Source organism: Apus apus, chromosome 12 (genome assembly GCF_020740795.1).
Source record: "Apus apus isolate bApuApu2 chromosome 12, bApuApu2.pri.cur, whole genome shotgun sequence".
Taxonomy (NCBI): domain Eukaryota; kingdom Metazoa; phylum Chordata; class Aves; order Apodiformes; family Apodidae; genus Apus; species Apus apus.
In genome coordinates this window covers 3,516,728-3,540,541 of record NC_067293.1, presented here as the reverse complement: position 1 = coordinate 3,540,541, position 23,814 = coordinate 3,516,728, and the positions used below count along the sequence as shown (strand labels likewise).

General features: G+C 39.5%; 1 protein-coding gene across 6 annotated transcripts in view; it reads right to left on the bottom strand.

The window, feature by feature from the left end:
• Positions 1 to 2,199: 2,199 nt before the first annotated feature.
• KLHL13 (kelch like family member 13) overlaps positions 2,200 to 23,814 on the bottom strand; it is a 73,145-nt gene continuing 51,530 nt past the window's right edge. For 4 of the 6 annotated variants that reach the window (XM_051630592.1, XM_051630589.1, XM_051630593.1 and 1 more), the window contains 6 exons: positions 21,283 to 21,424; positions 19,614 to 19,746; positions 18,568 to 18,764; positions 11,664 to 12,459; positions 5,945 to 6,058; positions 2,200 to 3,756 (listed from right to left, as the gene is read on the bottom strand). In XM_051630592.1, coding sequence (XP_051486552.1) covers positions 3,269 to 3,756; positions 5,945 to 6,058; positions 11,664 to 12,459; positions 18,568 to 18,764; positions 19,614 to 19,746; positions 21,283 to 21,424 — 1,870 coding nt within the window. In that variant the 3' untranslated portion in view covers positions 2,200 to 3,268. Of the gene's footprint in view, positions 3,757 to 5,944; positions 6,059 to 11,663; positions 12,460 to 18,567; positions 18,765 to 19,613; positions 19,747 to 21,282; positions 21,446 to 23,814 lie in introns of all 6 variants that reach the window. The other 2 variants (XM_051630590.1, XM_051630591.1) reach the window with 1 other exon arrangement.

The following is a 23,814-nucleotide window of genomic DNA, read 5'->3' as shown; positions in this document are numbered from 1 at the left end:
TGAACTTTGTAGAGTAGGGATGATGGTTGGACTCAGTGATCCCAAGGGGCTTTTCCAACCTGAATGGTTCTATGATTATTCCTTCACCACACTCAGACCTTTTACTGGGTTAAAGCTGCTTATGTATTTCCAAATATGCACAAGCAGGACGATGATCACATTTTCACATGCTACACACCAGCAGTGGGGCAGTTTTTCCCCATGGTTCTTGTCCTATTTCCACTCTTGAGTGCTGTGTTTCTTTGCAGGGACATCATCAGGGCCTTTTGACAAGCTTTATATGGAAGTCAGCACTTGGGGCATTTGCTGCTAATTGGGCACCAAAAAAGGGCAAGTCCAAATGACTCCTGAGGTTTCAGTTGGGTCTGGCATCCTGAGGCAGCTCCAGCAGCTCTCCCTGCCAGCACACTGATAGGTTCTAGTTGCATTCAGGTTAAATATCTACCTATTGTGTTTTATCCAGATGTTTTCTAATTTAGGTACTGGAACTGCAAAAACAAAAGCATTCAAGATTTATGAAAAAAGAAGCAGCTGCTTTATCATCTCAGATAGGACTGGCTCTAGATACTGATGGGTTTACTCATCATCAAAGCAGCTTTACCAAAAATGCAGATCAAGTATCTGCTGAAGCCACAGCTGTATCTTCAGAGATAGAAAGGGCTGGTTATGCTGTGATTAAGAAATATGTAACTAGTATCAAGTCATTTTACACTGCATTACAAAGGAAAACAGTTTGCAGTTTTTGGCAAATCTTTGATGTTTGCTCCTCAGTCCTGGTGAGTAGGTGTTAACTAATGGCATTATGAACACTTTAATTCAGAGGGAGGTATAAGAAAAACCTTAGAGATTAATTGGATTGAAGCACTACATTTAATCCACTGTGCTATGTCCAACACTGGTGACAAAATGACCTTCAAAAAGAATTCTTCCACTTTAAGTAGAACAGATAATGAGTCACTAAAAAAAAAAATCTCTACATGGTGGTTATATACCAGCTCCTGGGCTACTCCCAGGGCTCAGACACAAGACTTGCACATTCTGACTTCTAAGCCACCTCACAATGGTTAGAACATGCTCCTTCCAAAGGGAGGTACCAATGAAGACACCACTTTTAAACTGCATCTCCTCATCCCCAGCACACAGACAGCAGGATATATGTGCATTACCCAAAAGGAGTTACAACTACTTCAAATACTTTTTAGTTTAATTAATAGAATAGAAATGGAATATGTATTTCAGGGGATACAAGCCCAAGTAGGCTCCAAAATCTGTGGAAAAAAAAAATTAGTAGCATGTGACACTGAAATGACTGACATCCTTAAAACAACAGAGCAACATTTCCCCATCTAGTGCTTGGCACAGTATTAGAAGAGTGTTCTTAAGGTGCTGAACAAATTCCTCTTGCCTGGTTGCTTTCCAAGAGTACCCACTGGTACCACTATGACACCTGGAACAACCTTGAACTGCTATGCAGAATTCAGGTTCTTTTTTTTTTTTAAGAGGAAGAATTGCTTTTGATTTTAACCAAAACAACTAGAAAGCCTAAAGCTTACACATATATTTTGGTAGTGATCACTACGAGTAAACTGCATAAAGAATAAATATCAGTACTTCCAAAATTGACACCATAGTAACACAGATGCTTGATGCATCAAGCAGGGACAAAATACAAATAGCAGACTCCCAACAAAAGCTTAATAGACTTTACCTGGTTATTGGTCATAGGTAGAGGAATAAAATAAGCTAAAGGATTTAAAAAGGTGTCCCTAAATTATGCTCCTCTATGTTTAATCAGAAACCACACTTGTAACATGTGAGGGAAGTTCAGAACAAGCATGATGGTATTAGTCATCAATAACTTGGAGCTGCAACTTGGCAGCAGTGCACCCTATTTTGGAGCAGATAAACATTTCTGGAAATGTACACGACTGCAGACATAAGCAGTAGCTCTCCCAGGAAAAAAAGTAAGACAGTTTGTTCTTTTGTCAGTCCTTAACAATAAAATGAACACATCAGGCCAAAACAGTTTCTTAAAAGTAGGTTAGAAATATCCATTTGTGACTACTTCTGCATTGGTCTCCTACCAAATTCATCTACCCCCACAGATAGATAGATATATATATATATATAATGTGTATCCTGGAGACAGTGAGGCAGAGGAAGAAAACAAAATACATTAATGAGGTAGCTTAGACTGAATAACGCAGTTAAAAGTTTTATTGAACAAAAGAAGATAAAATGTGGTAGTCCAAGTTCACTGAGCAAAAGCAGCTCTCTGCTGAAGCTGCACTTTGTGCTAAATAACCTTATTAACTGAGACTATACAGAGGACACATTATGCAAGTTACCTCAACAGCAAAGGAGAAAAGGTAGATTAAATTTGAACTGATGGAACGGATTTGGTCAAATTCAGTGGCTTATATTAATGTTTCTAGCCCTTATCTACCTATATTCAGTACAGGCATCCACCAGAATATACAACTGCACTGAATTCCCATTAATTGTGTGTGCTCCCACGCAAGTGGAAGCCAGTTCCTGAAAAAACCCAAATTAAAAACCCCAAACACTTTAAATCATTTGTTTGAAGCATCACTCAACCGACCCAGGTAACACACTTGAAATATGTCATAAAAAAACCTCCCTGCCTCTACAAGATCCACTTCCTGGATAGTGGTAAGATTTTAAAATTCTTTTATTTCTCCCCTCTGCCTAAGAAACTTCACATGCTCTGAAAGTACCCACAAAGTCAGGTGGTTAAACAGATATGTCAAAAATACTCTGGAAAGAGGGAGGTAGCTCAGGCCCCTTGGCAACCTTCTGTCATAGTTCACACTGGTGTGATCTACCTCCCCTTGGAACCTGCAGTCAGAAATGGAAGGAAAAAGGATTTCAACTATGAAATTTAGGGTAAGAACATGTTCAATACAAAGCCTTCAAATTTGAATCATTTGGCTTCCAAATGTAAACTATCAGGTACCTCACACCCAATACACAACATGAATAACGTACCTAGGTCATACATTTTATGGACAATAACTTCTCATTGGTTCAACATTTGGCTCGGGCGAGAACATCTTTTTTTGTTAACCACTTGACAAACATTCTAGGCCAAACAAACAGCACAAATAATGTCAAAGTCTTTTTTCTTTTCCAGTAATTGTAGGAAATGCTGTAGGCTAAGCCTAACAGGAACTACTGAAGAAAAAATATTAGACTCCATGATGCAGATCAGAGGTGTTACTACAACATCGTAAGTCCCGGGATGTTCCTAAGGTGCTGAAAGAGGAGATTCTCTAGATGGTGACCCTGTGTTGTCCTCTGGTGGGAAAACAGTAAGAGTGCAGGCTCGAATGCCACCAAGGGATTCTGGGAGGTCAAACACTTTATGCCACTCATCTTTCTCTGGATCATATTTCTGAACTATTTCCACCATACATCGATTATTCCAAGAATATCCTCCAACAACATAGATTTTATTTTCAAAGACAGCAACCCCAACATCACTTTGCCCACGTAACATGGCAGCAATTGGAGTCCACTGGTCTAGAGTTGGTGAGTAATATTCACAGCTTAGAACATCATCATAATCACTCGTTCCTCTAAAGTGGTTTCCACCAATCACATAGAGCTTGTCTCCTACAGTACACATGCAGTGCAGACCTCTGACTGTGGTCATTGGAGCTTTCTGAGTCCATTTGTCTGTGTCAGGGTCAAAACACATAAGTTCCTTTTGGAAAGTATCGTGGGTAATTCCCCCTAGAGAAAATAAACACACATTAGAGCTCACCCTGGTAAGCAGTAATTAACAGAAACAAACATTGTCATTACTGAGTTCAGCCTTCCCTCAACCTGTCTCACATTAGCTTAGATCACTACACATGCTCCATTTCAAGTGACACTTTTTTTAATACACCTTCTTCCTTTAAATCTGAATATGGAAAGAAGCAGTGTCTCCTTACATAAGATTCTACTGGCAGTTTAAAAGAGGAAAAATTGTAACCTGTGCTTCATTTTGGCACAAATATTTCTTGACTTGCCTATATTCGCTTTGCTAGTTTCTTTTCTCACCATCAAGAAACCAAAAATCCATTTCCCTTTCAAATTTTGATATTATGCTATTGTGTTTTAAGGGGTCCTATTACAGAGCAGAATTTTCTTCAGAAAATCTTTTTCATCAACTTCAAGAGAGAAAGGACACAGACTTCTAATACTCTTCTGCTAATAGATGCCTGTTGGTCTCTCTGTATTTACCTTCTCCATGGCTCCCTGCAAAAGCTGTCAGAGAGGCTTCAGGGGAAATCACAGGGCAATTTCCCATCAGAGGATGAAATGTCCCACCTTTTCACAAGGCCACCAGGCAGGTCAGAAAGCAGTCACACCAATTTCAGACACCGTAGGCTTATTAGCTATGGCTTAAGGCCATAAAGCAACTCTATTTGAGGTGCTAGAAAACATGCAGAGAAGACACTGCTACTGAGCAACCTCCTGCTGGGCTAACCATTCAATACTGAATTATCACACTTGGATTATTAGCCAGAGATGGCACAGTGTCTACAGCAGTTATGCAAGACAGTACTTAATTCTTTAACTGGACAGCAAGGATTAAACACTGAAAAAATAGGACTATCCAGCCCTGACACTTAATGACAACCAGAGTAGTGGTGGGAGCCTGTCAGAGATAAGAGGCTTTAATGACAAAGGAACCAATCTTTACATTTGCAACCCCAGAAGTGTCTAGACTCACAGGGGTATCTGAGAGGAAAAGAGGACAGTAAAAATCTATGGGAAATAAGCAGCATCTACATGAAAAGACACACCAGGGAGCATACACACGTGCCACCTGCAGTAAAAGAAGCAAAATGAGCAGGAAATTACAAACAGCAGCACACAGATCAGAAGGTAGCTTCATGGACTTGCTCAGAGAAAAATAAGAAGCTGTACTTTATGGTAAATTTTAAAACAAATCCCTCCTAGTCTCTTGGCCTGATTCGAAATACCCTGAGGATCAATCTGCTTCAGTGCTGCTCCAGACCAGTTCTTTACAGCTGAGCAACATTGTCCTCCCTCCTGCACTAAAATTCAGCTTAGTTCTTAGAAAACATCCCTTAAAATTGCAGAAGAACATAGACAGGTCTGTGATCTCTGTAAAGGTCACTGACAGATAGATTGGAGCTCCTTGAAAAGTTGAACAGATACGAGATTTTCAGAAAACATACGGCCCCCAGTTTGGGAAAAAATGGAATGAAACTATAACCTCAGTGATTGATAGGACTGAGCATATTAAAAATGAAAGACCACTTAAAGTACAGATCTCATTTCTGTATGAGACATAGAATGGTGAAGGCTGGAAGGGACCTTAAAGATCATCAGGTTCCAACCTCCCTGCCATGAGCAGGGACACCTCCCACCAGACCAGGCTGCACAAGCCTCATCCAACCTGCCCTTCAACACCTCCAGGTGCCTCCCTAGGTAACCTGTTCCAGTGCCTTGCTACCCTTGTGGTGAAGAATTTATTCCTAATATCTAACCTAATATTGCTATTACCATGAAAATTTATCACTTTCCATTAGCTCAACGAAGGCAGATGTTCTTTAAAGTCTTAACATTTCCAATGCTCTCCAAAATGTATCAAAGAGGAGGTGTTTAATGGTTATATTGCTATATAAATGCATACATATGGTGTTTCAACAGAAAATTGTATTCTGAGAGTTAAATAGGAAGGACTTTGGAATTCAGAGCTGTCATTTATATGTAAACACGTAATATTATATCTAAAATAATTCTGTCAGACTCGTGTACTGTTTGACTGGCTTCATACAAAATGGCATCAATTTTTACACCACAGCAAACCTACTGCAGGCAGACTCATTTTGATTGTCTCCCACTGAAATAGAAGTTAGGTAAGGAATTGTTTCACAGAGATATGATCATAGGAGTGATTTACCTGAAATATACATTAATCCCCCATACACAGTTCCAGCATGACCATAGTGGGGCTCGTTCATTTTTGCGACGTAGCTCCATTCATTCATCCTGGGATTGTAACATTCCACTGTAGCTGTTGGAAAGAAATGAGAATATAAAGATATTGAAGCTAGCACGGCAGTTTGAGTACAGTCACAGTGGCAGTAACACATTCAGAAGCAGAGGAAGTATCAATGAGAAACACTGTTCAGCTGAGGAAGTGTCAAGGGAATTATGAAGTATTATGTCAAGTGACAAGACAGAAAAACCTCAAGGGCTTGTCCCACAGGAAGAGAGGAAAAAAGAACCCTCCTGCATTCTTGCCTTCCACTTGGCTCATTCCCACTCCTGCTTGACACACAGCCTGCCCCAGGTCATGAATCCTGCCAGGGGTACAGCTGTGGGACACCAGAGAAAATGGAAAGGGAGCTGGGTGAATTTTCTACCCTTTCTCTTGTGCAGCTTCCTTCACTGCCTGCTGCAGAGAGACAGTGAACTTTAAACCTGTGTCAGAGGATCAATGCATCTGGCAATCAGAACAGACCCATGTCTTCAGTAACGTCCCACCCATGCAGAAAAATCAGACTAGATTTTCTTCTTGGTATTTTGCATCAAAATGGTGCTGTACCCTCAAAAGGGGGCAGCAGCTGTTGACTAATTTTCTATTGTCTTGCAGTGTTTTATGAAGTACTTGCACAGCCACATACAGCACAGCAATGCAAGTCACTAATTCAAACAGTCACTCATTCAAATTTTTAAAGTCCGACTTGGTTGGGTTTTTATTTTTTTAATAAAGTAAAAAAAACCTTCTTATTTTTCTGATTTCATGGATTCTATATATCCATCAAGGACTTACACAGCCATCAAGCCAAGGAATGCTGGAGACAGCCTCTTGCCCAAATCAAGGTAAAGGCACAAAAAATTGATTCCACAAATTCCAGCTAAATTTAAATCAATGAGTTGCATTTCTGTGGACTGCTGTTTGACACCACATGCAATATTTGCCCAATCCTCAAATAAACTCACACTCTTTCTTGTATGAATGTATTCATTCGTTCCAATACCCTTTTCTAAAAAGGAAAGTTCCTTTCTACTCCGCTCTATTTAGCAATCAGAAGAAAACAAAGATGTGCAGAAATGTCAAGAACAGAGTAAAAGAGATCTGATGTGCATGTAATTATAGCTGTCCAGGTTCTACCCTGCCAGCAGACCCTTCAGACATGCTGCTCATTGCTATGCAGCTCCTAAATCAGCTTTCTACTTGCTTCCACAGAAACAAAGGCATTCTCCTTCCCACAGAGCTTCCACCCCGTGCTCGGGTGAGGAACTTGAAGTTCCAATACACTACAGGGACAGGAAGAGCTGAGTATATGCAAGGCAATCAGAAAGTCAGCAGCAACCAGATTAACGTGACATTCACCTCTGGACAGCTGTTTATCTCATTCTGCACCACAACCTGCAGTTCAGAGAAAAACCAGAGCCAAAAGATCACTTTAACAGGAAGATAAAACATGCAGGAATTGGTACTCATCACTACCACTGTCCCCACATTGTACAGACACTAATAACATGGGAAAGGACACTGTTGAGTCCAAGATACATCACTTTCTGATGTGGCTTCAAAATCCTTTTGAACATTACCAATACAGCTAAAGTACTGCTTAACAGTATTTCAGACAAGTCACCACAACTTACATCTCAAATCTGCCATGCTCTAAACCAAAGCTAATTATTTCCCAGCTGAAAAAACCCTATTATTCTGTTTGGTTGTTCCATGTAGTTGTTCCCCCATTACCTTACAAGGTCATTCAATTTCTCTCTTTTAACAGTATCTCCCTCTGTACTGAAAAAGGAGAAGTTATTCAAGAATTCCAGCAATCAAATGTACCTGGCAATTGGAGAGGCATCAGGATGTCCTGTGCATCATGTCCAGACAGAGCACAGTTTGCAAAACACTCAAAAGAACTGTTACTGTATTCCATATAGCATGAGATTGATGGATTCATTCTCCCAGTGAATGATTCAAACCAGGCTTTATGTTTAATAGCAGAACTTCTGATCTCTTCATTACCATAATCCAGGGAAGACAGGCCTCATTTTAGTAGAATTAAGCAATCTCAACAAACCACAAAGCTTTGGCAGTCCCAAGGGATGCTGTCTGCTCTCACTTTATTGTGCCATCTGTGATGCTATTTGAGGAGTATACAGATATTTACCACCTTTCTGTCAGCAGCTTCTAATGTGTCTTGAGGTTTATTACAGCAGCACTTAGCAACTGTGTGTGATGTCCCAAAACCCAGGATCTTAGTTTTGTTAGATTATTTCTATAGCACAACTTGCTTCTGTAGAACTCAAAGTTGATTTGGTTAAGTTAAACCTGCATAATTTTGTCCCTAGGACAGCAAGGAGTCACTTCAAAATAAGGACCTGCAAGAGGTCCTCCAGTTCATGCTTTGGTTTGACATTCACAGTACTACACTGGCAGCAAAAAGCCCAACTAGGTAATTATGCTTATTTTATTTCTTCAGTAACAACATTTAAAATATAGACACAAGAAGCTCACACAAGAAGTTTTACATAAACAAGGAGTTGCTTGAATTGAGGGTTAAGCATCAGAGGGCACTTGCAAAATAAATGCCTTCCCACTTGTTGGGCAGGGGATCAGAAGAACACAGAACACAGCCCTACCCTGCACTAGCAGCCTGCTCTTTCTGTCTTCATTGCAGCATGATGGTGAAGCTGTTGATGAATATGTGGTTTAGTCACAACCCAGCATCCCCCCTAAAGTGCTCAGGAAAAGATCATCCATAGACATCTCCAACTCCGCTCAAGCCCGACGTATCTGCAGAGCACCAAACTGCACAAGTTCTCTAACACTTGAAGGCACAGCTTCTGCCACCATCAGCAAGCACCACAATTAACTCTTTAAAAAATAAAAATAACGCTTCAAAAAACTACTTGGCTGAGAAGAGAAAACCACAGTCACTGATCTGAACACCACAAGAGCGGGAAACTGCCGCTCAGCTCCACTTCATGAGTATCTCTGTGAACTACACCTGGTCTTCCCTTTTGTCTCCTTTTCCAAAAAGTCCTGCCTGTTGCACACCTGCCTTCTCCAGGCTGGCCTCCTCCTCATGCTGGACTGCTGTTCTCTCTGCCTTCTGGGAATAACTTTGGCAAGTGCCTACTTGGACGTTTCGAAAGTACCAACCAGAACGATGCACAACCCTCCTAGGAGTGGGGAACACTTCTGCACAGCCCTAACCTGTCACTGGGTTGACAAATCTGAATTATAATTTCATAATTCAGTATCTTTCAAAGACACAGTTACCACATTCCAACCAACGAAGCAAACTTCTCTTGGTGGCATGCACTATTCAAACAGGAGCTGTTCATTACTGCAAAAGCACATACTAGTGAGGTAGAAAGTGGTATTTACAAAGTTCTCAGAAGATTGAACATTTGAGAACTGTTTTCGAAAGGCTTGATAGAGAGCCTCAAAAGTCTACTTTTTATTCTAGTGAATTTCAAGGGAAAAAATAGTAAAGAAATTAATGTTAGTAACTTTAATCCCTTGGCCCTTTTCCACAAGAGATGATCTGGAAAGCTGAATTCAGGTTTTGAGAAGTTTTTCTCTCAAACAGATTGAAATTAGTTTGAACCCAAGGGCAACTTTTTTAATACTTGTCCAACACACATTTGACCTTCTTTTCTATGAAAAGCTTAAGACTTTTTCTCATCTGAAGAGCAAGGGAAGTTTAAGCTGGATTTCATCTTTTGGCTGTCAAGGTTTATGAAAAGAAACCTGAAAATGAAAAGTGACTTGCCTCACAATTAACAAGCAAAGAAACTGAAGCCCCAAATCAAAGCATCAGACAGCTACAATACTTAGCATTTATAGAGTGCTCTTCCCACAGAATGATCAATGACATTTTTCAGGTCTGCGTAGAAATCTTTTCAGCCTTTTAATGATATCTTTACAGAAGAATTTTAGACAAGTGATAGATTTTTGTATTTTAATTCAGGCTGCAGAAGAGTGGACGTCAGCAGAATGATACTGCTTGATCTGATTTAGGAAAAACACTGTGCTCAAAGGCTGCTGTACAGATTGCACTGGCTTAGGGACATGATTATTTTATATTGATTTTGTTAGACTTGCAATTTTTCACCACCATTCTAATAACCCTACCCTGGTACAGTGCACAAGGACAGCAGTCTGATTATCTGCTATTCATTCACACCATTAGAACATAGCTCAATTAAGGTAGTTTCTCATACTCAAAGATCAATACATGTTAGTTTGTACATTTGGCCTTTTACAGGGTATTAAGCTTGCTTTTAGAGTGTATTTTCAGGTGAAGTGACTTAAAAACTGAAAACCTCTGGATCTGCATCAGGAAATGGCTGTCGAAGGAAAACGAGCTGCTGCAAAAGTTTCCCATGATTTTTGGATACAAGAGGGGTTTTTAAATGTCACATTTCAAACATTAAAATGGATTTAAAATTCCTAGAAAAAAAGCCAAGTTTTTTTATAGTGGAAGCAATGCACTGTTTCCTAAGAAAGTCTGAATGTGATAATGAAAAAAATGTACATGTGACTGACTGAACGCATTCATTAAAAAAAATAAACCACAGATACTGCAAGACAAATTAGGTTTTGCATTGTTTCAACGAAACATGTTTCTCGCTCTACTTAAAGATACCAGAGCATTTCTAAAGAGCACATCTCAGGAGCAAGAGATGCTGCTACAAAGACTTGACAAGACACTGCTAAGGACGGGGCTGAAAGCAGCAAACCAAATAATGAAGTGTTGTATCTGATTTAGATACAATATTGTGCTAAAATGCCAAGCATATCACTGTAACTTTTTCATTTTAAAGCACAGACAAATTAAAAGTGAGTGTACCCTCCCAGACCTGGTTGTGATGCTAACCACTATGGCTGTAGAAAAGGCAGTGGATCACTATGGGCCATTCTCTACAGACTTTTGTTACATTAAAAGCTGCCACGTGTTTATCCTTTGTCTCCAACCATCTTATTTCCCTGAGATTGATTGTCAGGTCAAGCCAAATGAATCAGCATTTGCAAAACAGTTAAAAAGGAGGTAGCAAGACAGGGTCATTCATATAAATAAGTTAAATGCATGTTCACAAGATCACGGGCAAAATATAATATTTTTAGTCATTAAAAAGCCCAGAATGTTAGGAGATCCGAATCTCAGTGATTTGTGGGTGAAACAAACCACCCAGTCATTTACTAGCACTGCAAAATTACTATTCCACAAAATACGTCTTTTAAAATGCAACCTTCATTCAACAGTTTCAGTTAGGAAGTCATGACCCCTTAAGCGTGAAAAGAGGGAATTTGATTTCTAGGCTGATTTTTTTGTGTCTAGTTGCATATTTATATATATACATACACACACAGGTAGACACACACTTACTTCATGTCTGGTGATAAAGGTGAAGACATTGGATGTTATGCGTCAAGATACATGTATTTGAAATTCGTTTTGCGGAAGCCCTTCTAAAATTAGCTGCTAACAACATCCAAATTCCTCTAGGCATTTGCAGTACTTCCAGAAAGAAGCTGCACGCCAACAACTTCAACTTGTTTCCTTCTCCACCAGGGCAACCCAGTATTCCAAAGCCCAAGAAGAAGGCAAGACAAGACACCCTGCTGCAGGTGAAGCACTCACCTAGCTCACCCGCTGCGTTCCGGCCACCGACTGCATACAAATGTCCTTTGAGGGCACTTAGGTGGAAGAAGGTGCGCTTCTCGTTCAAAGATGCCACTTGCATCCACTTGTTGTAGCGAGGATCGAACCTGAAGACCGTGTCCACCGCCGTCTTTCCCTTCGTGTCATAATTGCTCTGCCCTCCCACTACGTACAGGAAGTTTCCGATCACGGCGATGCCGTGCTGGTATCTTGGTGCATCCATGGGAGCCAAGGACTTCCACTCGTGGGCCTTCTCGTCGTACATCCGTAACTCCTTGCTGACAACCAGCTGCTGCCTCAGCACTCCGCCCAAGGTCACCAAGTGGGTACTGTCCGACCGAATGGCAGTCCTCTCCGACTGCATAACCGGTTGCATGTATGGCATCATTTGGTAGTTGCTGGCTTCCAAAAGCAAGTTCACACAGGTGTTGTCAGTTCTCATGAAGTCCACTGTCTGAACGTAGTTAATAAGATCCTGGGGCGTCATCAGTGGAAACCTGATGTTCTTCATGAGCTTTGCAGCGTACTCCATCCGCGGCTCCTCATACCGCAGCCAGCGACAAGCCGCCTTGAAGAGTTCAAGTTCAGTGCAGTGCTTAAGGCTATTACTTGAAAGCACAAAGGCAAGACGTTCAAAGGGGAGTTTCACAAATTCACCAGTACTTAATAATGCAGGGAAGTTCTTCAGGATGAAATTATTAACGTATTTATCCACTTCCGTGAGGTTGTAGGTGTTGGCAATTCGCCCAACCTCAACACAGTTTTCCAACGAAACCTATGAAGTAAACAGAAAGAGGAATCAAAACACTTTCTTAATTTGGTGTCTAACTGATAATGTAGAACTTAATTAATGCTACAGACTCAGCAACATCTCATCGTTTTCACAACGCTCAAGGTGATTTACACACGAGCAAAATAAATACTCAGTGCAATGTATATAGTCATGACTGCAAGGGGAGACCCAATGAGACAAGTAACAAGCAGATGGCATATATTAATTATGTCAAATACATTATACAATGATGATACACAGCAATTATACAGCACTTCATCTTCAAAAAGCTCTGCAAACATCTTTATAAGACAAGACACGTGGAAAATACAGTTAAGGGAGAGGTGATCAGCCCAAGGTTACAGAGAATAATGCAAAATTAGGTCTTGCCACTAGATATTTTCTAATGTTATTCAAACGGTATCGTCGTAAAGCAGCCAAAAAGAATGGCACAGCTACCTCTCCTATGCCACATAATTCAGATGACTTCTTTACAGTGCTCAGTCCTATGAATACATACCTTAGAAATGAACAAAATTGGATCTTTAGGTGGTGCTCTTACAGAGTATGTTCAAAATTAAATAAGTGTCAGAAGACAAAGGTAGTGATTTTATGTTAGGGGAAGATTTCCCCTAGGAATCCCCAGCAGATGAAACGTGTTAGGAACATGGATCATACCCTCATTTAATTCAGCACTGGAGTGACCATAGCTTGGTAACCACTTCTTTTACACTGTTGCTGCATCTGCCTTTCTTACACCTTTGGCTCCTACACTTCTGAGGTCACTTGGGATCCAAGGCAGAGCGAGGAAGAAAAACGGCAGGGATGGGACATCACTTTAAGTGGGTCTCCAGTGAACCCAGCCAATGCATTTCAGCAGCCTCTATGGCACATATTCAAAATCAGTTTTCAAAACCTTCTTGCTTAGAATTGCAGCTTTTTTGCATTCAATTCTTATTCTAACCTAAGCTTCATTTACACACACTTTCTAGTCTCTCTGTATACCAGTTCTATTCCACGCCGACAACCTCCACAACTTCGTGATTCTCATTATATTTGCAATGCCAAAAGAATTTAAGCTTCTAAATCTCATGGTGATTTAAAAAAAGGAATATAACCTGATTGCAGCCTAAGAATTCAAAGACCTTCAAATGACCTTCTGGTCATGATGGGGATTACAAGATTTTAATACTGTATAACTCAATCTGATCATTGCCCTTTAATGCTAGACAATTTAAAAGTCTAATGAGTATTGGAACAGGAGATTTTTTAAATCCACTAGAAACTGATCTAATGTGCCCTTAGAGTTAAGATCTGCAGCCATCCAAAGTCTTCACTCACACATCTTGAAAAGCCTTCATACAGCCAAAGGTTCCAAATCTTATTCTTCATCTCCAGGAATACTAATCCTGTAATAAGGTGCTATCTATAAAATCAATGTGTGGCAAACTGACAGAAGCTCTGTTATAAAAATATCCATGCAATACATACATGGAAATTATATTTGTATTACAAGACAGATCACATTTTTCTATACCAAAATATAATCACATCAGCCAACAATGACCTGTAAAACATTCTATCATGCTTAAGAAATGTTTTTTCTTCCTTTGACTGTTTTGGAGAGTCAGCATAAAACTAATTTCTGTTCATTTCCTTTTAGGCTTTTTAATTCCTATAAATTAATTGCATAATGGAGGTAAGAGAACACCTTAAATTAAGGAAATAAAACCAGGACATTCTTACTTGTAAAATTTCTTTCAAGTTCTGTAACAAAAATAAAGCAAGGGGAAAAAATCACCTTTTAACAAACAGCTGACTTAAAAACTAACCTGGAATGCATTCACTACAGAGATGCAGCACTTTCTCCATATCAAGGTAAGTGACAGAAAGATACTATTGCAGACAGAAAAGGCATGCTTGAAGTTAAAAGAGCAAAGCAAAAAAGGTACAGATCATGTTCCAGGGGTGGATGGTGTTCAGGTTGCAATGCAGTATCCAGACCTTGTGCAGAATGCAGGCCACTGATCCAGTGCCCAGCATGCATCTAGTTGATGTAGTCTCATAACTATGTTACACTGCAGATCTAAGCAATTGAACATATTCCTGGAATGCTTACATGTGAGAAACATTTTGAAACATGACACACTGTTAATGACTGATGAACATGTCATCAGTCGTTTCCAGTCATTCCCTAATTCTCAGAAAATTTAACTTATACTGCCTTAATTAATTCACTGGAATTGTGGATTCCAGTAGGGTTATTTTTTTTTCCATACTGTGCTTGCAAGTACTCCTCGTTATGCTTATGAGATTGTGCTCTTTGCTTGGCTTGTCAGCAAATTCTCCCACTCACCTCAAATCAGGGTACCATAAGAAATACTTTCTTAAGGGTTACTTTCCTTGGCAAAAGCACTATTACCAGTTTTATTGTGCTCGAAGGTAACAATCAATGTACCAGGTTAAACTATATTGCAAAGACTTCATGGTCATAAAATTATATACTCTGTAGAAGTCCTGAGCCAAAAAATAATCCTTCAACAGAAGGATATGCAATAGTAACTTCTGCCTAAATACTCAACACTGAACTGTGTTCAAGTACAGTAATGCTATTTAAACACTTCAGTACTTAAGTTAATCAAGTGTTGGTTTCCAAAAAATCCAGTTTGAGTTCTGCTATGGTAGTGAGGAGAGGTGTGGAAACCAATCTCTATGGCAGTCAGTCCATCAGGCACCCATCAACAACCAGAAGGAACTGCTACTTCTGGAAATCCCACTGCAGTGAATGGGAGGAATGGAAAAAATCAGATAAAAAAAACAAGACTGGCAGTACAGTGAATCCAGTAACTAGCAAAGATACTCACACAGAAAGAGTTAAAAGTCATAACTGCTCAAACAGTTAAAAAAATTCATAAGAAGTCAAGAATTTTAAATAAACACTATTTTACTTGAGCTTTGACTACTGAGCAGAATTGCTTATTCACATTACTCACTGTAATTGCTCATTACAAAGCAGAAGTAAAAGGTCCAGAAAGTACTAAAAAGCTTTTCAAAAAATAAAGGTCAAGCACAGCACAGGATTGTTACAGCCTGAAAAGCCAAATGCAAAAGCCAAAGCACTTTCGGGAGAAAGCAGTTGACTTAATTTTTTGAAATTTTGAAGCAAACACTTTGCAGGCTCTAGTAAATACTTAATTGACTATAAAATACCAGAAAACTGGACACAGAGCAAAATTATCCCAAGCATAAGAACCCTGGAGAACAGCTCAGCAGGAAAAACATGCACAGAAAAATGAAGTCCTTGAGCCCAGTACCATAAAACATTCAGCCATCTAATTTTCTTTTATTTCAATGACTGAGCACTTCACGTGGTGATTCAAAGCGTTTGTGTTGAAAAGAGCTTACATTCCCCTGAAATCCTCACATTTTCTATGGCTTCCCATACACAGAACTCCAGAAATAACAGCACAGAAATTTGACCAGCTTGGAAAACAGAATCAGTCACAACAGAAAAGGTGAATTGCTGGTGGCTGCCAGAGCTGGCCCCAGTGTTAGATCCAACGCTCCCACAAAACTGAGACCATCTTGTTCCATCCTTGGTTAACAAAGTTCTTACGCCAAGACAGGACTTCCAAACACTGAGACCACTGGACTATTTGCTAGTTGTTACAAAAGTGTAAAGCACAGAACTACAGAAGGAATGAAATGTTCTTCTGCAGCTGTGTGAAGGGTACAGCCAAGACATTGATTTTCAATGTTTTGGAGTGTTTTCTTTAATTCCAGTGTAACGTTAAAGTACCCTTTAATTTCCCAAGTGCTGGAATTTCCTTGGATATGTTTCTCTTCTTTCTCCAATTTGTGCACTGCTGCTACTCGTGCACTCTAGCACTCATTACTCTGAAACAACATTCCCAGGGCATTTTTATAAATTTTAATTATACTGTGACTCATTTAGGTGTGAACCTGGGCCAGTCCTAGTCTATCATACAGCTACAGATGGTTAAAACCAGTACTAAAAGCAAGACTGAAAACATTTTAGGAAATATTCCAGTGTTTCTCTGGGAGTCTGTTTGGCTGCAGAGTAAAGATTATCAGAGCAATAGGCTGCTTGACAGGAGGTGTGTAAAGGCAGGAAAAAAACACCACTTACAAGTCAGCTACAATACATACTATTCTTAAAAGGTCTCTTTTTTTTTTTTTTTACACAACTGTTAGTTCAAGCTAATGTTTTTCTTTGTAAATACTTTCAATACCCTCTTATGAAGTAACACAGCTACATTATGCTTTACATAAACTGACTCCTATAATCTCTTTAATAATGGACTCCCTAGGCAATTCCAAGACAATTGAACCGTCTGGGAACAGTTACATCAGCTTTCAGATGCTGCTCTCAGTCAGCTAATTTCACTAGAAATCAACTCAAGACTTGCTCAGAAAACTCACTTAAATTACAGGAATGTTCCTGTATAATGGGGAGTAATCTTTGTGAAACTAAGATATGGTAATTAAAAAAGGAAAAAAAACAACTCCAACCCATTTGGTCACCAACTCTTGTTCCTGTTCCAAAAAATTCAAAAGGAAGTTAATTCCGAAATTCTTTATACAAGGGAACATAACTAGCTTAGCAGCACAAACTTGGTTTTGCACTTCCTCTACAGTTACACAATGAATGAGATTCTGTTCCCTTAGACATAGGTATAAAGTGAAGTACTTAGGAAAAGAGAATCAATAACATTAAGAGAATTAATAAAGCCTTCCTGGTTCTTTCAAAATGCAGTGTCAAACAAGACGTTTCTTACTTGAAGCAAAGTGAGTCAACATGGTAAATGAAGGACCCTTCAGAAACAAGTCTTTTAAACATTCAAAAAATTCTTCCAAATAATATTATCTAACAGGAAAGAAGCTCCCTAAGACAGCAAAATAAGCAACCAGCTGCCCTACCCATAAAGGGAAAAGGGCAACACAATATCCCTGGGGCTCACCTCCCATCAACGGGAGGCCACTCCAAAAGACACCAAGACCTTATTACACTTTGGGCTTTAAAGCAACATTAACCCTGGAAAGACAGACTGCAGCACTTTGAAAAGTAAAAAAAACACCTGAGCAACAGAGAATAGGCTTTTAATAGAGAAAAATGCAAAACTGTTTGACATTCAACTTGAAATCAGCACAGCGTTCTTCTCCAGAGCACAGGCTCAAACCAGAACAGGACACCAAGGAAAGGAGGAGGAAAAAAGGTTGCCTGCAAAGTTCCCTTCCCCCAAGAGTGGGTTCATGACCTAAGGCTTTAATCTCTATAATAAATAAAAATCAGCAGGGCTAAGCCATAAACAGACTGTACTGCATTGGAACGCCAGTAAGGCAAACTTTCTATGTGTTCCAATTGCAGAAAAACAGCTGTGCTACATAAGTATTGATCTTTTAACTAACAATTACTGGTAGAAGTGGAAAGGGCTGCTGCTCTGGGGGCTGCCCCCTGCTTAGAAAAGCACTTAGTTTGGAGATCGTGAAAAAAACACTTCCCAGTAGGCACTGAAAGCCATTTTTCCTTCTAGCAAAATATGGCCATCAACATAAAAACCTTGTAGCTACTCTTCTCCTATAACCAACATTTCCATAACATCCCTATTAGAGGATATATTATTCTAAAGGACTGTGTAATGGTCTCTGATGATCACTACAACTGTGGGATTCATTCCTCAAAACAAAGAGGTTCCAAGAAAGTACATTAACAGACAGCAACAGCAGCTTGCTCTTCTATTACTTCTTCCAATTGAACTCACCATGTAGCTTTCTCACAGAATGATACAGAGCATGAGGGCATGAACTAAGAAATCCAGTAATGAATCTAGGAACCAACATTATCATTGCTGCTATCATCACTGCAATACACTCAGAAATTGGAAAAATTTTCATGTGGTATGACATTTCTATCAGACTCACACTGTGCAAGATACTAAGAAAAAAGATTTTCAAGCAAACTTGTTCTCAGTGAATCCAAATTATGAATATTGGCAAGTTTTAGAGTTAACTTTTACTATTACATAGTCATTGTTCTTTAAAAAACCCAAACATAATCATTTTAAACGTGAAACAAATAGTAAGTCTTACCCCAGAGATAAGGAACACTTTGCAGAAGTCCAAAACAGGTAAAATCTGCAAAAAACTGGCAGCTTCCAGAGTGTCCTGAAGGTTGTCCATGTTAAGGGAAAGTTTTGCAGTATAAATGAAATCAATGATCTTTTTTAGGCCTATTTTGTTGACACCATGAAGCTTAATGCACATCAGATCCTGTTCCTTCATTCCTCCTGAAAAAGACACGTAGGTAAGTTTATATGATCATTTTGATTGGGTTGAAATAATTTCATAAACTTACAGAAAATTAAAATACAACTTTATAGTCTAATTTTAAAAGCTGTAAGCAACAGTAGAGTTGTTTGCAGCCCTGATTCCCACACCCCGCTGAACCTGTGTCTGAGTGCCCAAGCAATGGCAATCTGGAGAGAACAGAATGCCAGCATTGTACACTTGCAGCCCAGAAACCAACCATGTCCTGGGCTGCATAAAAAGCAGTATAGCCTGCAGGTCAAGGGAGGTGATTCTCCCCCTTTACTTGGCTTTTGTGAGTCCCCACCTGGAGTACTGTGTCCAGTTCTGGAACCCCCAACATAAGAAGCACATGGAGCTCATGGAGAAAGTCCAGAGAAGGGCCACAATGATTATCAGAGGGCTGGAGCAGCTCTCCTGCAAGGACAGGCTGAGAGAGTTGGGGCTGTTCAGCCTGGACAGAAGGCTCTGAGGAGACCTCATAGCATCTTCCAGTGCCTGAAGGGGCTACAGGAAAGCTGGGGAGGGGCTTTTAACAAGAACTTGTAGTGAGAGGACAAGGGGTAATGGATCAAAACTGGAAGAGGGAAGATTTAGGTCAGACATTAGGAATAAATTCTTTAGTGTGAGGGTGGTGAGACCCTGGCCCAGGTTGCCCAGGGAAGCTGTGGCTGCCCCACCCCTGGCAGTGTTGAAGGGCAGGTTGGATGGGGCTTGGAGCAACCTGAGCTAGTGGGAGGTGCCCCTGCCCATGCAGGGGGGTTGGAACTAGATGACCTTTAAGGTCCTTTCCAACCCAAACTATTCTATGACTTTAACAGGAACTCCACCTGTGAACATGGCCTTGAAGTAATCACTTGCTGAAGCCATCATTGCTCTATGAACTGGAAACACTTCGTCACCATCTCCTGGAACAAGTGTCACATCACAAAGCAAACCTTCCACTCGCAGCTGGTCAAAACCCTGCAAGGAGAACACAATGTGGAGCAATCACTTAATTTGGGAGGAGAGCAGGAATCACTTTTGTTTCCCTTACTTTTCTGCACATATGCACCGTAGCTGCAAAAGTCACTAAGAAAAAAAATTAATATATTGGAGATAATGGTGATGACAGAGATAATTATTCATTGGAAAACAAGCAGAATAATTATTATTTTCCAGAAATGGCTGAAGAATGCGAAGTGCTAAAGCAGTTATTTTCAGGAAGGAGGTATTTTGTACACTTGCAGGTAAGGAATGGATCTTTTTTTTCAACCTACCCTTTATGGACATGGATGCATTGGAGACACATTTAAGTTCCACACCAGTGAAAGTGCTTTGCAACCTAAGAGGCTGCAAAATACTGGGGTCTGAAAGGAAATCTGTCATCCGGTTCCATGATTATCAAACTTATTACTGATGATTACTGGGCAAAAACTCACCATATATATATATTCTTTTCTAAATTACTTATAATGGCTAACTGCAATAAAAAAAGTCATCTACCACAGCATCCTGGAGCAAGATTTTCCTCCAAAGATATGCCTGGTTGAGGATACTGGTGGATGGGTAGAATTCTCACCTCCTTCATGCCCTGTGGAACAGTGGCTCAGACACAAACCAATTTCCTTCAGCCACACGTCTGCATACCTGATGTTTTTTTAGTACTGCCAAGAATATAAATATTGTCTTTACAGATTTAACACTTAGAGAAGTATTGGAATCAGCCCAGATGGTTTTAAATCTAAGGTACAGTAAGGCTGTATTTCTAGAACTGCCAAGGTAAATGAACATTCAGATTTGCCCCATAAAAAGTAAGAGTGCATTTGAAAAAAAAAAATAGTGTTAGCTTCAACAAATCAGAAGGTAAACATAGGATTATATAAAACTAATGTATTTCAGTGACTCAACTTGCCTACAGTTTCTACCAGAAAGGCTTTAAAACTACTCATTTTTTTAAGACAAAAATTGAATGAGGAGCAAAAAAGCTCTAAACACTTTGCTTAGTGTTCAAACAAGGCAGAACAATGTGCAGATGACCAGGCCTTAGAAACTAAAAGAAAAGAATCACCGAGTTCTCTGAATTAAAAAAAAAAAAAAAGTCAATTTTTACAAAACTTAGGCAATCTATTTAGGCAGCAAATCAAAAAAGTGGCAGTTCTCCAAGGAGTCACACCAAACAGAAGTCATCTGCACTCCTGAGAACGACTGCATTGCAAAGTAGCAAGAGCTCTGCAATCTGTAAGCTTGACTCAGCATGACATGTAAATCTCCAGCAGAAACAAGAGGAAAAAATGACTTTACTTCTATATTCTTAAAGCTTTAGAGAGGATAACACAGGAAAAAAAGTTACAAGCCATGGTTGCTTGTGGGCAGTGTCAGCACAGCACACTGACGTGTGCAGGGTTTTCAGGTTTTTTAGGAATTACTTGTCTGATAAAGTGTATTGAGTGGAAACATTGTTTAGAGCAGCCAAAATTCTGAGTGCAGATCAATACTGACACAAGAAAATTTAATTACCTGTAATACCACAGAACTGTGAGTATTGCTGGTGAAAAATCTTGTGGTCCCTGTCTTAGAAGACTGTAGGTGGGCAGAAACGCCCATATCGCTGCTACCAAGAGATACTTTCATATGAGGATCCTCCTCTTCCACCAGAGATCTAAGATTAGAACAAAGAAACCTTAAGAAGAAACTCATTGTCATTCAGTGCTCTTGTGTATTAAAACCACAGTCTTCTGGGATGAAACATAACAGCACAGAGGCTAGAGGTCAAAAATTAGCAGGTGACAAAATTGGTCCTTAGTGGTCCCCTTCAGCTAAACTAAGGCAGTGAAGCACTAACAGTCTCCAAAACAGTGACACTTCAAAAACTCCTTTTTAGCTAATAAATGTTTCCTTTTCCTTTCACCTCCCTGATTAACAGACCTGCACACTACTTGGATTCTATATGTACTTCCAGTGTTGTGGGACACTTGCAGGGGTTTCATCCAGTTTCCAAAATCAAGTGTCTCGCCAGACTGCCAAGTAAAGCTACAGGATTGAAACTCTAAGTGTAACATTAAAGTTCAGTGATTTCATTTTTAGGGCTTGCATTATCTTGTTCAAGTATAAGCATAATTACAGAAAATATATTTAGTGGAGTTTCAAGCTGTAATTTTAAGCCACCTTTAGAAACATACAACTGGAAGACAACTCATTTGTCTGGAAGACAACATACAACTCATTCAGGACACAATATCCAATATTTTGTTACTGCAGGCAACCACTTCATGATTTTGTGGGACTTCAATACTTATGTTTTTGATTCCAAGCAATTACTGTCCAAATCTAGATAGGAAGGACTAATTTTAGGTAGAATTATTTAAAAAATTAACTGTACTATTATTAGCCTTCCATTGTAATCTTGAGATGTAAATTAGGTTTTTATATAGAGATATGCACATGAAATTCTAACTACCCTCACCTGTAATTATTATAAAATGTAAATAATGTCATCTCTAGAAATATTAATAACTACTTCCTGTGATTTCCATGATCTAATGTACTACCTATTAGCATGCATAGTGCTATAATGGATATATACACAATATTAATTAGCAAACATAAGCTGTTAACCCACAGATGAAGGCATCTTCATTATTAATAATGACTCCATGTTTCAAAAAAAGATTCATAGCAGTTTGATATAATTGCTGCAGAACTCAGGTAGAACATTTTACAGATTTTAAACATGCAGGCTAAAACATTGGCTTCCAAGCTAGTTTCAGAAATTACTTTAAGAAAGTGACAAGAATATGCTTAGATTTCCCCCATCCCTCCCACTTTTGACTGCACTCATGAACAAATTTGGAATTTGCAGATCAAAAATAATTTTCATAAGTTGTTTTTTTCCCCAAATAAAAATTTTATTCTTTTTAAAATAAAATATTTATCACCCCTTCTTTGGGTGCATGGACTTTGTGAAGCAGTTTCTGAAACTCGCATGCCACCTTGGATAGCACTGATGTGCCTTTTTCAAACCCATGAGTACATAAGGTCAGCTATGAAAACATGCTCAAAACAAATTCACTATTCAACAGTGTACACGGGTCTGAAACAGGGAGATTTTATGCAAACAGACACAACAGATTGTAGGAACAAGGGTACATCCAAATGGCTTTGAATTCTAATGTTGCAACCCAATAGTCAGACATCTGAAAAAATGGATCAGTGTGGATGTACTGCAGCAAGCAAGAACTGTGACTGTTCTTAAACAGAACTACCTCTATTTAATAAAACAAATCCAGACTGGAATTTAGAGAAAGTTTTACAAGGTGTACCTTAGGAAAATGCTCTCCCACCTGTCTCTGGCACCCAACAACTCTGGACAATGAAGCAGCACAGCAGCAAAGCAGCTGCTTGCTCATGACCAAACATTTTTGTTCATTTTGTTCTGGGGTGGTTTGCAGTGGGGGGGGTTGTTTTAGTTTTAATACAGTCACCTCAAGGACAAAGACTAACATCATTTCAAAGGACACCTAGTCCCTACATTGGTACACGTCTTTCGAAGACGAAATATAACGTGAGGAGACTTGTAAGCATGGGTGGGAAGGAAGGGCAGCTTCAACCAGCATGAATCTGACTATCTGCTCTAGAAAGATCTTCCTCAAACATCAGATCAGATAGCCATTATATGAAGGAGCTTTTAAAACTTTTTCTAAACTCAGAAGAGAAGATGTACACATCAGTTTAAATCATTAAGAAAAGAAATGCACAAGTAAACTAGCTGTCCTGGCTGTCTGGAGGGGGCTTTTCACCATGTTTGCCACATACACCATGCTGCTTCATAAAGCATGCTGGCTGTTGGAAAATAAGTCTGACAAATGAAGATAAAGCCCTTGACCATGACTCATTTATTCCAAGAACAGTAAGGATAATAGAAACATTTTTCTAAACAGGCCACATTCCATACAACTCCCCAAGCTTTGTCCTAAGTGGTCCTAAATAACACAAGACACTTTATTACAACTGCAGAGGCAACAGAGAGGATACAACATAGCACAAAATTCC